Source organism: Nerophis lumbriciformis, linkage group LG30 (genome assembly GCF_033978685.3).
Source record: "Nerophis lumbriciformis linkage group LG30, RoL_Nlum_v2.1, whole genome shotgun sequence".
Lineage (NCBI taxonomy): Eukaryota > Metazoa > Chordata > Actinopteri > Syngnathiformes > Syngnathidae > Nerophis > Nerophis lumbriciformis.
This window is the reverse complement of record NC_084577.2, coordinates 18560229-18574094: the sequence shown is the minus strand read 5'-3', so window position 1 is coordinate 18574094 and position 13866 is coordinate 18560229. Positions and strand designations below refer to the sequence as shown.

Here is a 13866-nt window from a genome sequence, read left to right as displayed (position 1 = left end):
GTTGTACAAAAGACATTTCATAATTTTCGGAAGTTCATCTTGTACTTGACATTGTTTATAGGGTTAGGCGCTATAAGTGTTCAACTTCAGCCTAAACCCTTTCGGTCTGCAACATTTTCATTTTCAATCTATGAATGTACAACTGTTTGTTTATATTGTTGACCATTGACCGAAGAATAATAAACTAATTTATCGTTTGATTATTTGACTTATCGAATATCTGCCCAGGTCTAACTTTAGGTGTGGTGTAGCTCAGCTTCACAACACACCTCAAACATGCCTGCTTTGCAGAAATGAGACGTGATGCACTTTAGCCACTTTGTTGCTACATCCAACGAGCAGAGGTACATAACAAAAGTGAAAGAGGTGTATCTTGTGTCATGTATTTATTCTGTAGTCAAACTCATGCAGTCTTGAAAGTATTCACCGCGTGAGTGAGAGCAGAGATCTGCCACCACAAGCCCAGAAAGTGTGCATTACTAGAGCGTGCAGGATACCCCCAGAAGCGTGCAACCCAACCTTTATCACTTCCATAAGTGCCAAGGCGACACAGCTTCGACTGAGAGACACTCTACTGTCGCTTGGTAACACTTTGAACACCACTGCTTTGCTTATTTCACCACGGGCCGGTGGCACATTGTAAAAAAACAGCAAAAATGGAACGATAGAGCAAAAAGGCATAAGAATGAGAAATGGCTAAAGTCCTGATACTAATAACAAAATAAATAAAAAATTTGACACGCAAAGATTTTTCTTAAAATTCATGTTTCAGCCTTAATTTTGCCTATTTCGTTACAAATTACAGGATGACGTCACACTACTACTATAGTGAAAAAATATAAAAAAATGTTTTTTGTTTTATATATTTGAAGGTGCCACTGCTGTCCTTTGAGTATGTATAATAGTTGACTATTGTTATTTATAATCATATTTATTAGCACAAAAACACTGTTTGTTTTTACATACTAGGAGGCTGGAGGCCTCTGTTGTTCTTTTTTGAATGTAGTTACCTCTTGGCAGCTGATACTGCAATTTGAATTCCGTGTAAAAAGATGTTGAAGCACGGTGATTTTAAATACTTGGCACTTTGGAACATGTTCAATAAAAGTACATGAGATCTTTAATCATGGTATCAAAAATAAGTATCGAGAATCCTGGAAATTAATGGGTATTGGTATCGACTATTGAAATTCTTGTATAGTTATCCATCCATCCATTTTCTACTGCTTATCCCTTTCAGGGTCACGAGGGGGTGCTGGAGCCTATCTCAGCTGCATTCGGGCGGAAGGCGGGGTACACCCTGGACAAGTCGCCACCTCATCGCAGGGCCAACACAGATAGACAACATTCACTCTCACATTCACACACTAGGGACCATTTAGTGTTACCAATCAACCCATCCCCAGGCGCACGTCCCCGGAAGGCAGGTGGAAGCCGCGCAGTCAAAGGGAGAACATGCAAACTCCACACAGAAAGATCCCGAGCGCAGGATCGAACCCGTGACCCTCGTATTGTGAGGCAGATGCACTTACTTTAACTTGCCAAACTAAATGTCATTGCAATAATACAAGGTAGTGCAAAAGGTACCGGTATGTCTTGAACTGAATACACTCTAGTGACAATCATAATCGCTTCACATTAGGACAGCTGCTTTTAAAGCTTATTTCATTGGTTACCCAAGTAGCTTTGAAGGGAAGCTGCACTTTTTCTGTAATTTTGCCTGTCATTCACAATCCTTATGGAGACAAGCACACGTGTCTTTATTTCTTTATGCACTCCAACTAAAAAGTCCGCTTACAAGGGACACCCTAGGAGTCACTCTATTCTGCTTATAAAAAGCTTTAAAAAACATCCAAACACTTCCATCAACGTTTTATATACACACAATAAATATATTTGTAATGTAATAACAGGCACATTCATAATAACATAATATTTACATATTTTGCTCATTTTAAGCATACAGCGGCGTTTTTCTTTTTTCAAACGCATCACTTTTTCCGACAGCAACATCACAGATTACTACTCACGGCAGAAATGAGCCAACAAACACAGTTAAACTTAACTTACTGTACAATGTCTGTTCTCACTGGGAAGCCGACTGTTAGGACGTTGATATATTCCCGTTTAGATGAAGAATGACTCCTAATCCTTGCCATTTCCGGACCTAAATTGGCTGTCAAAGTGAACCAACTTCTCAGTTTATGACCACATTGTTTCACTATCCAGGTGAGAAGCATGATTTATTTGTGTATAAGCTCTGAAGCGAGAAATTAGGTTCACCAGCTTGTGCTATCAATACAGCAGCATAAGGAAGTTACCTCTCTGTAACGTTAGCGCTTATAATATCCATCCATCCATCCATTTTCTACCGCTTGTCCCTTTCGGGGTCGCGGGGGGTGCTGGAGCCTATTTCAGCTGCATTCGGGCGGTAGGCGGTGTACACCTTGGACCGCTAATACTTGGTTAATATTCAGGTCACGAAAATTAAATGGAGTATTTTTGGCGCTTTTTGAATGGTTACTAATTGGGGTTTATGGTTGGAACAAACGCTTTTTGAATGGTTATTAATTGGGTTTTATGGTCGGAATAGACACATTCACGTTATGGCTCTCTTTGGCTCCAATGTGAGCAGACTTTTATTTACGTTTATTTACAAGTCAAATGCATTAAAAATACATATGTGTTCTATTCTCTCATAAAGATTGTGAATTACAGGCAAAATTCCCCCCAAAATTGCAGTTCCCCTTTAAAAAGGGATGTGGCTGTCCTTTTCTTAAATCACATTTAATAAGTGTGTGTGGGGAGGTGATTATAGGTGACTTGGGTGAGCGAGAGGAAAATGTTTTGTTATTCAAATGTCAGATTTATAACCCAATTAAAGTCCTGAATAAACATTGTACCTGTCAGCAGGCACGTCAGATCCAGGGGGAGTAGAATTGGATGCTGATCGTGGGGGAAGGGGTGGCTTCTCATCCTCTCCATCTACCAGTCATGAAGGGGACGTTTTAACCATATGGCAACACACAGACCACCACACACAAACCACTGCTGAGCTCTTGTGTTTAAAGAGGTACCTGAGTAGTCGCGGTCATCAAGGATGGCGGTTTCCTCTCGGTCCACTGCAAAAAGCAGGGTGGTCACCAGGCCCTGGCTGGGTTGTAGGTACAACGACACAAGCTCTGGTAACGTTTTAAACCGCTTCGGCTGCACGCCCTGTGACGTCTGGGAGGAAGACAGGATGTGTCAACAGACATTATTTTAATACAGCACGAATGGAACCACCTCTTGCTACAAATAGCCCAGTCATTGTCAGACGGGTCAAATAAGTCAGCAATTCATGCTGCCTAAGAAAATATCATCAGCGGTCTAAAAAAAACTCATATCAGGAAGAAGTGTTTTGCATAGACAGACTCCAGCACAGAGTGCCAAATCGCTAGGCTTACAGAAAACAAAGTGAATGCTAGACGTTTTGGCTGAAGCAATGTGGGAGAGGGCCATGGAGGCGTGTGTGTGAGGGACATGTGTGTGGCATGTGGCGACGGTGTGGACTGCACAGCTGTTGAACACGACACACAAAGACACTGCTGTGTCGAATGCATGTGCATGTGTATGTGTGTGTGTTGATATGAGAGCTCAGAGCCAAGCAAAGCATCTCTGCATACCAGCTGCTACAGAAGCCTTTTTTGCCTGAGTACACATACACTATGAGCGTGAAAGCATAACTGCGTGTGTGTCTTCCCTACCTGGACAGCCAAAAATCCTTCTTCATCTGGTAGTATCCTGTATGTGTGGACATGCTTTTGAAACCTGCACATATGAGAAGAGAAAACACAATTGAAAGCAAACAATCATATAGAATAGGAAACTATAACATTTTCAGACGTATTATTCACTTGTACTTGACCTCAGCTTGTAGGGGCGCGTGTATTCTACAATGGGGGAGGGGGGAGTGTGGACAAGTTGAACCTGTTGCTGTCTATAAACCAGTGAGCGGTCTTCATCCTTACATTGACATGATGCAGAGGACCAATAATATGCCTATAAACAGTTACTGTCAATTAGCAAACAAACAGAAGTCAGTGGGGAAAAAAGTGTTACTCTCACTGTCATATGTACCCTCAAAATTTGAACTGCATTTCTGGTTGCAACTTTTTTTTAAACCAATGTTAATCAATGTTGCAACATTGGAATTGCACAGCCATGGCTATATGCCTGCAGCTACGCACCGGACGTCAATGGTTTTCATGCCTGTACTTCATGTCTGCTCGGTGGACCGAACACAATATGGTCAATTTGACAAGCAGGCCCTGTGGTCTATGTCAACTCTGTGTGTGCGTGGGTGTGGGTGTCATAGGTGTGTATCTGCTTACGAGTGTGTGTGAGTGATAAATGCTTTGCATAGCCTGTCACTCTAAGTAGAGCTTCTGTTAGCTCAACGTACCTATTTACAGTGTGTGTGTATAGACAAGGATAGAAGGATGACTCTGTCAAGTATTCATCCTGCCATGACCAGTCAGCTGTTTTTTCCGGTCTTTCCAGGTCAGTGTTTACAGTACATCAAATTAAACAACACACACTTATATTTTTTAGAAAAATAAAGCTGCTGTAAGTCACTGGCTCAACTTTTTTTTTGTAATTCAACCAAAAAAATACAAGAACACTATAACCAATTAGCATGTTCTCATTATTAGTTTAAAGGAACAGCTTGAACAAAAACACACAACATTACCAATTAAATTGAATATAACTTGGCATTCGCTCCCAATAGGATGACTGGCATTCATGGCTGTCACTCACGGCTGTCTCGGACAAACATACACGTAAACAAAAGCAGCCCCAGAGATCTGACAAACAATTTGCAGTCATGTGATTGTTGCGATATCAATGGCAGCTAATGATTAGGGTTGTATCGATAAAAGGTATATTATTGATAACCGTGGTAAAACTCTCCATCGAAAAACTTTGATTGATAACTGCACTTGGACTGACTGGCGCCAGCTCGCTTAAATGCTAACATGAAAACAGGAGACATTAACGTTTTTCCCCATTAAGTAAAGTCATACCTAATCTAAACTTGTATAAAAACAACGAAGATAATCAATGGTGCACATTGAACCTACAGGCTTTTAGCACCGATTGATTGTTATAGTGTATACTCAGAGGAAGGTGTTTTAGAGTGCCTTCAAGGACCGCTGAACAGAGTAGGAGGCCTCAGTGCCCGCCAGAAATAATAAATAATAATACTGGATTTTATTTGTAATGCACTTTTCATTTCAATCTTAAAGAGCAACAGTACAAACTAACAATAAAAGCTTAGCCATTAAAACAGATATAATACTAAAACTACAACACTATCGGTGAAGAAACACAAAACATGCTAAACAGAGGGGTTTTCCTAATAATTTTGGTTCATTTAAAAAATTAAAAAATACTTGGTCAAAATATTCCAGAGTGTTTATAAGTACTTTTTGAGCACATTCTACAATGCCGGGATAATAATGTTTGATGTTTGAAGAGAAAATTGTACATTTCTTTAACAAAGCACAGTTTTTTCCGTGAGGTGGTAGCAACTAGCAAACGAGGTGGCTGTTTGTCGTAACGTCATGTCCTTATCCAGCGTTGTCCCATCCACACTATGATGACAGCAAAAACGTAAAATATGGTTATTGTCGCATCCATGTCAATTGCATCATCCTCCTTCAGATGTTATTGAGTGTGTTGATTGTGTGCGGGGGAAAATGTTACATTATATATTAATATATCACTTATATCCATCCATCCATCCATCTTCTTCCGCTTATCCGAGGTCATGTCGCGGAGGCAGCAGCCTAAGCAGGGAAGCCCAGACTTCCCTCTCCCCAGCCACTTCGTCCAGCTCCTCCCGGGGGATCCCGAGGCGTTTCCAGGCCAGCCGGGAGACATAGTCTTACCAACGTGTCCTGGGTCTTCCCCGTGGCATCCTACCGGTCGGACGTGCCCTAAACACCTCCCGAGGGAGGCGATAAGGTGGCATCCTGACCAGATGCCCGAACCACCTCATCTGGCTCCTCTCGATGTGGAGGAGCAGCGGCTTTACTTTGAGCTCCCCCCGGATGACAGAGCTTCTCACCCTATCTCTAAGGGAGAGCCCTGCCACCCGGCGGAGGAAACTCATTTCGGCCGCTTGTACCCGTGATCTTTTCCTTTCGGTCATAAAGCTCATGACCATAGGTGAGGATGGGAACGTAGATCGACCGGTAAATTGAGAGCTTTGCCTTCCGGCTCAGCTCCTTCTTCACCACAACGGATCGATACAGCGTCCGCATTACTGAAGATGCCGCACCGATCCGCCTGTCGATCTCACGATCTACTCTTCCCTCACTCGTGAACAAGACTACGAGGTACTTGAACTCCTCCACTTGGGGCAGGGTCTCCTCCCCAACCCGAAGATGGCATTCCACCCTTTTCCGGGCGAGAACCATGGACTCGGAGTTGGAGGTGCTGATTCTCATCCCAGTCGCTTCACACTCGGCTGCGAACCGATCCAGCGAGAGCTGAAGATCCTGGCCAGATGAAGCCATCAGGACCACATCATCTGCAAAAAGCAGAGACCTAATCCTGCAGCCACCAAACCGGATCCCCTCCAAGCCTTGACTGCGCCTAGAAATTCTGTCCATAAAAGTTATGAACAGAATTGGTGACAAAGGGCAGCCTTGGCGGAGTCCAACCCTCACTGGAAACGTGTCCGACTAACTGCCGGCAATGCGGACCAAGCTCTGACACTGATCATACAGGGAGCGGACCGCCAAAATCAGACAGTCCGATACCCCATAGCTCTGAGCACTCCCCACAGGACTTCCCGAGGGACACGGTCGAATGCCTTCTCCAAGTCCACAAAGCACATGTAGACTGGTTGGGCAAACTCCCATGCACCCTCAAGGACCCTGCCAAGAGTATAGAGCTGGTCCACAGTTCCACGACCAGGACGAAAACCACACTGTTCTTCCTGAATCCGAGGTTCGACTATCCGGCGTAGCCTCCTCTCCAGTACACCTGAATAGACCTTACCGGGAAGGCTGAGGAGTGTGATCCCACGATAGTTTGAACACACCCTCCGCTTCCCCTTCTTAAAGAGAGGAACCACCACCCCGGTCTGCCAATCCAGAGGTACCGCCCCCGATGTCCACACGATGCTGCAGTTAAAAAAAAAAGCCGGAGACATGCAGTCTAAAGACAGTCTTCAGTCTAAAAACCTATGAGAAATAAGAATAAGGCTCCACTCGTCTCTTCAGTAAATGCAGTTTTTGTTTGATTACAATCATTTTAATAGTTTTTCGCTGAATTTGCGGATTTGTCCAAACAGTCAGTAGACATTAGAAGTGAGGCACAAACACAGCCGAGGTTGTGTAATCCTTCACGTAGTTAAACTGCAAGTAGACAACATAACTCATGCAAATATAGTAAAAAAAATAAATAAAATAAAAGTTTGTTCTTTACCAACTACTGACATCACCACACATTATATTAACATTCTCGGTGACACAAGAAGGAATTCCCCCCAAATTGTTGTTTGCCATGGCACAAAATATGCCAAGTGATTGACAGGTGGAAAATTGCAGAAAAATTGGTGACTCCAAGTGTGGTTGAATATGACAACACAGATCATTAATGCACCAGTGGCAGTACATGTCTTAGGTGGCAGTTACTACTGTGCTGAGTATGTTTTCATCTTCCTGTTGGCAGCTGACACAATTTCTCTGCCGGAGTAAATACTATTGTTTCAAGGGGGAGGGGAAAGAAAAATAGATAGACAACTTTACCGACAGACAAAACCCAAGGCTACACAGTGTGTGTGTGTGTGTATGTGTGTGCGCGCAGGGGCAACACCATCTTAAAAATACTGCAAATTTCGGTAACGTAATCTATAGAATGTGCAAGAGCAAAAGGACTGAAACATTAGTACATACAATCCTATCAAGTTATTTGTTGCACTGTACAAAACTAAAGGTGCAGACAGTTTTCGCCACCAGACCACAAAAACACAGACGTGTGGGTCTGAGATGCAACATGTTTAGACGTGCTACAAAGACACGGAGGAAGAGCTTTCTGACGGGGAAAGTAAAGGAAAACATTTCCATTTTTGTTGTAGTTGTCCAGACGAAATAACAAATTGTTGTTAAATGCATCTCAGCACCTTTTAGTGGGAGCTTATTTTTCGTAAATTTGACCACCTAAATTCATATGTCTTGTAGGAATGTAGGGAACTGTATTCAATTATAATTAATCACTTGGTAGTGCCGGTTAAAAACTTGAAGAAGATTTAATCAAAAATACAATTTAGCTGGCAATGTCAGTACAGTTTTGACATTAAACGCTCATGGGCATTTTTCTTTTAGGGGTTATTCGGCCAAAAAATGTGCCTGTGAATATTATCATTCATCCAGGTAATTTTATTTTTAGAGAATGAAATTGCTCACAATTTGAGATCCTAATAGTCCTGTTGCGATAAATTCAACGCCCTAAGAATCTAATAATGCGACACAAAAAAATGTATATTGTTTCTACAGACAGTTGCACAGTGTCTCATGGTTAGCATGTTGGCTGCACAGTTAGGAGATCAAGGATTCGAATATCCTTTTGGGCATCTCTATGCTGCGTTTGCGCGTTCTCCCTGTTAGGTTTGAGGGTTAGGGCCTGAGATTCTAAAAACATGCATGTTAAGTTGTTAGTTTAAATGTGCCTAGCAATTAGCTGGCAACCAGTCCAGGGTGTACCCATATCATGCCCCAAGTCATCCAGGTTTCAGTTTTCCCGTGACTCGAATGAGGAAGAAGGTTATAAAAATATATGGATTTTCTACAGCCAGTGGTTTTATGAAACTCAATTTGGCTGCAATAAAATAAACAAAAACGTGTAACTTTACTGACCTACAGTCACCCTGATATCTCCAAAGCATCTTGAAATAAACTCCGCATTTCTGAAAAGATCAGCTCACTTCTAGCTTTAAATATATTGGAAGGTCGGATGACCCTTAAGTTTTATAATCAGTAATCCATCCAAATTTTGAGGAAGAGTATGTCCCTAAATTGCAGAAAACGATGGGGTTTGAACCACTGTTTGAATAGTGTCAACTAAAGTCAGAAACCTCAGCTGAGTGAGCATCAAACGGTTATCTTTTGGTTGTATTTTTCTTTTGACAATGAGTAGGGAAAAATAAATCATTTACATCAGAAGTTACGTGATTTAAGATGACGCATTGTTGTGTATGTTTTTTTTTCGTTTTTTTAAAGGATTCAGAAAGTAGCAGCTTAAACGAGGAACACATCATGGGGTTTCCACACTCGCCAAAAAGAAGAGAAATATAACCTTAAAGAAAAAGCAAATTTAAAACATTTGTATGCAAGTACAACACATAAGACAATTATTATATCATTAGGTGGAATTAAATTATGTAATGGATTAAGTAAAAAAGTCAAACAATGTACTAATATGATTCAGTTTAAGATACTGTTCAAACTAAAGTGTTTACAAAGAATAAGAATCCTGAGAAACGTTTTAAACTTTAATGATAAATGAGATAATGCTATTCATCTCATTGGGTGATTTTCAACTTATTTAACTATTTATTGAGAACTTTATTATTTGTTATTTGTGGTGCAAATTGTGTTAAAAGGGAGAACAGGAGGTGAATACATGTTTTAGTAATTGCTATGAAATGGGAAAGAAGTAAGATTAAATAGACTCTCCTTTTTGAACATGTTGTAATGGGAAACTGAACAAATGTGATGTATTATATTGTAATTGTATGCATGTTCAGAATAAACTAAAACCATAAATAAACCATGAACCATGTATATAAAAAATTGTATTTGCAAAAACAGATACTAAATCTCTGATCTAATCCAACTCTGGATTACAGTGGTACCTTGGAATAAAGGGTTTATTTAGTTCTGTGACAGCTCGTACCTCGAAAAACAGGTATTGCAATACAGCAATTAAAACAAATTTATGTTATACGGTTATGTCGATCTTTAGCTATAACTCATTGCTATTGAGTAAGACTGGATGTTATGGTGGGATTTTTAGGGGTTTATTGTGACATTCACTATGCCAACGAGCGGTCGGGACATCCCCAATTTTTGCTTGCAGACAGCTCGTATCACAAAAATCCTGTAAACTGGGGCACTCATAACTTGAAATATCATTATATCACTTTCAAAGTGCAATAAAGAAATATAGTATAAAATTAATATTTGCATGTTCTAATTTGAAATTATCACCTGTGGGAGAAACAGTTTTTGTCAGTTTGTTTCGCTTCTCTAAATGATTCATCCCTTCTCCACTCAGACTCTTAGACTGTTAAATTCTTTATACGGTTTTCTTTTTATTCTTTCCTTTATTTTGTAATTCTTAAAGTAATGTGGTTTGTAGATTATCTCTACTTATACAGTTGAGTATGTTATCACAAGCTTTTGTATTATTCATTCTAAACTCCATGTTGTCTGATGTGTTGTATTGACTATTTATTGTGGGCCATGTATGCTGTTCAAAATGAGTTGCCCGTTGAAGGATTAATAAAGTTGTTTGAATTGAATTAAGATGACCTTAGAGGTTTTACTGGACAGAGGTGTCAATAAGGGTGCTAATGTACTCCTAGGATGGGATCAACGTCATCCTGGAGACTACCCAAATATAAAAATGCCACTAGTTCACAAACTGTAGAAGTGAGGTCAGGGTTTGCTTTACTTGTAATTGATCGTGGTGCACCGCCATGGCGAAATAAAAGCCGCCACACCTTAAAAAACGTGGGTGTTTTATGTAAAAAAAATGTAATTAATATATTACATACACATATATTCATACGTGTACATATGTATTGTGTGTGTATGTGTGTATATATATATTTAAAATTCGGCCAGCAAAAAAAGACTTGGATCACAGAAACAACACTGCTGAAACAGGATGTTTTGATCACGCAATTGTCTAGAGCGGAGGCAGCATTTCTGCGATGTGGATGTACTTTAATATATCCAAGATATACCCGTGGACAGCGATCTACAAAATGTGCAATGTTCAAATATTAAGAGGAGAGTGGCTCTCTTTTAAGGAGAGAAAGTGCAGCTGGACCAGCAGCGTTCAGTAAGTGGGACGTCAGTGAGTGTTTTGGGACAGTTGAGGCTCGCTGCAGCTCTCACGGTTAGTGGCGGACACCGAGCAACAGAAATAAAGAGTCTCCAAACATGAGTAGAGTCTCCAATAGCACCAGAAAAAGATGATAGATTTTTATTGCTACTCATTTTTAATACTGAAAGAGTCACTAAAAGGATTGGAGAAGTCTCTAGAAACTTGGAAAATTCTCAACAGCCTGTGTTACATTGTACAATAAGCAGCAACAATTGAAAAATAGAGCAAAACGATATATAATAAGAAAAAATATATGATAATACCACAGATTCGTGTTTGAATGTACATATAACTTTGTTTTTAGCTTTTTATATAAGTATACCGTAAACTTTGGACTATAAGACTTTTTTCCTATACTTTGAACCCTGCGGTTTAAAAGACGGTGCGGATATATTATGGATTTTTCTCCGCTGACAGCCATAATAAAAAGTAAAAAAAACAAACAAACAAGCAAATACAATATGAATGTGCTTTATTGTTTGTGCTATTCAGTGTCCTTTCATTTACTGGTAGTGTTTCTTTTTTTTTCAGTCTTTTAGCCGTCCATAGCGGTTTTACTCTTTTGGATTCTTCATTAATCACTCCAAGCAACGTTTGTAAGTTTTACAGTAGGGCTGGGCGATATATCGATATATCGCGGGTTTGTCTCTGTGCGATATAGAAAATGACTATATCGTGATATTCGAGTATGCGTTCTCACGCAGTTGCTTTTAGTTGCGGGCATTACACTACAGGCTTTTCTTCACTCTTTCTTGTCTCGCCTTCTAACAGAGACTTAAAACAAGCGCATCTTCTTACATACGTCACATACTGACGCGCGTGCAACGTCATACGCCCTCGCGGAGCAGACAGATAGCAGCATGGGTAACGTTAGCTGTGATGCTAGCGAAGAGATGCGAGTGGTAATACGAGAGAGAGAAGGTGCGAATCTGGTAACAAATGAAGGAAGAATTAATTCCCAAGAAAAATAGCAGGGGGTCCATCGTCTGGCGGTGGTTTGGATTCAAGCGCGAAGATGTTGAACAAGTACATGGCAAAAGAGTTAGCAACTTAGCACTACTGCTAATTTGTAGTATAATTTGAAAAGTCACCCGCTAGAGAATGAAGAGTGCTTCAAACTCCGCATGTTAACATCTCCGTTCGGTGCCACACATGCATCAAGTGTTAATTCAAGGCTAAGGCAAAATATCGAGATATATATCGCGTATCGTGACATGGCCTAAAAATATCGAGATATTAATAAAAGGCCATATCGCCCAGCCCTATTTTACAGTATAACAAACACTTACTTAATAAACTGTCCCATGTCTGAAGTATGTAGGAGTGTTTTCATGCATATTTGTACGTCCTATCGTGATGTAATGATTTTAGCGTCATTGATATGCTAACCCGTTTACAAGTGTCTGTGTTAGTTTTTGTAAGTTACAACAGCATTCTTTTTGTATTCTTTCAGTTTCACAAATTCCTCTGTAAACTCACCAAGACGTCACCGTGTAATAATAATAATAATAGATTTTATTAGTTATTGTGTTAAGCTGATTGGAGAGCGAGCTTCCACAGCGAGTGGGTTCATGATGATGACTTCTGTTTTGTTTGATCAGCCATTTTACTGCCGTGTTACAGACCCCATTTAGTTAAGTTAAGTTAAAGTTAAAGTACCAATGATTGTCACACACACACCAGGTGTGGTGAAATTTGTCCTCTGCATTTGACCCATCCCCTTGTTCACCCCCTGGGAGGTGAGAGGAGCAGTGAACAGCAGCGGTGCCGTGCCCGGGAATCATTTTTTTGGTGATTTAACCCCCAATTCCAACCCTTGATGCTGAGTACCAAGCAGGGAGGTAACGGGTCCCATTTTTATAGTCTTTGGTTTGACTCTGCCAGGGTTTTGAACTAACGACCTACCAATCTCAGGGCGGACACTCTAACCACTAGGCCACTGAGTAGAAACAATTAAAGTATGTAAATGAACATTTACAAAATCTTTCTGTGTAAATAACTCATTTCGCAACGTATATATCTGTGGCCTATAGTCTGGTGCGGCTAATATATAAAAATATATTAATTTTCCCCAAAATGTTAATGCGTGGCTAATATGCTGGTGCACTCTATAGTCCGGAAAACACGGTTTATGCATTATCTCCCTATTCTGCACATTCTATGATGATATCGTCTTGACCCCACCCAGGACACACTCACCACCCCGCCACAGGTATATTGGAAATACGTGGGAAACCCTGGAAGTATTCAACCCATTGAAGGGAACATGATAAAGGATGACTCATATATGACTTGGCCCACTGTTTCCTGTACCTACAGCAGTCACACTGAACTCTGCTCTTATATGTCTCTCTGAGTGAAGTACGTTCTTGCTTACACAATGCATCGACATTATCAGTCACATGTGATAATCTGATGCTTTCAAATTTTTTCCTACAATTTAATATCACTTTTAGAATGATTATTCATCAAATGTATGCGGTCTAGAATTTACAAGTCACATCTGATTGAAGCTTTAACCAGTAAGGAAACAGTTTGTGTTTATATGCAGAATCAACATTACATTAGTGATGTAAAGATTAACCTACTAATCCATGTATCAATTTAGGATAGATTCCTAAAATCCAACTAGATTGATTGGCCTCATCAAGTTGTCCCTAGCAGTGAATGTATAGATCTATACACAATAGATTGCAAGGT

General features: G+C 40.4%; 1 protein-coding gene across 1 annotated transcript in view; it reads right to left on the bottom strand.

The window, feature by feature from the left end:
- The window catches only part of inppl1a (inositol polyphosphate phosphatase-like 1a), a 48583-nt gene that overhangs the window by 23452 nt on the left and 11265 nt on the right, over window positions 1–13866 (bottom strand). The window contains exons 2-4 of the mRNA XM_061925753.1: window positions 3747–3810; window positions 3078–3225; window positions 2904–2985 (exon numbers count right to left, since the gene is read on the bottom strand). Of these exons, the coding sequence (XP_061781737.1) occupies window positions 2904–2985; window positions 3078–3225; window positions 3747–3810 (294 nt within the window). The remainder of the gene's footprint in view (window positions 1–2903; window positions 2986–3077; window positions 3226–3746; window positions 3811–13866) is intronic.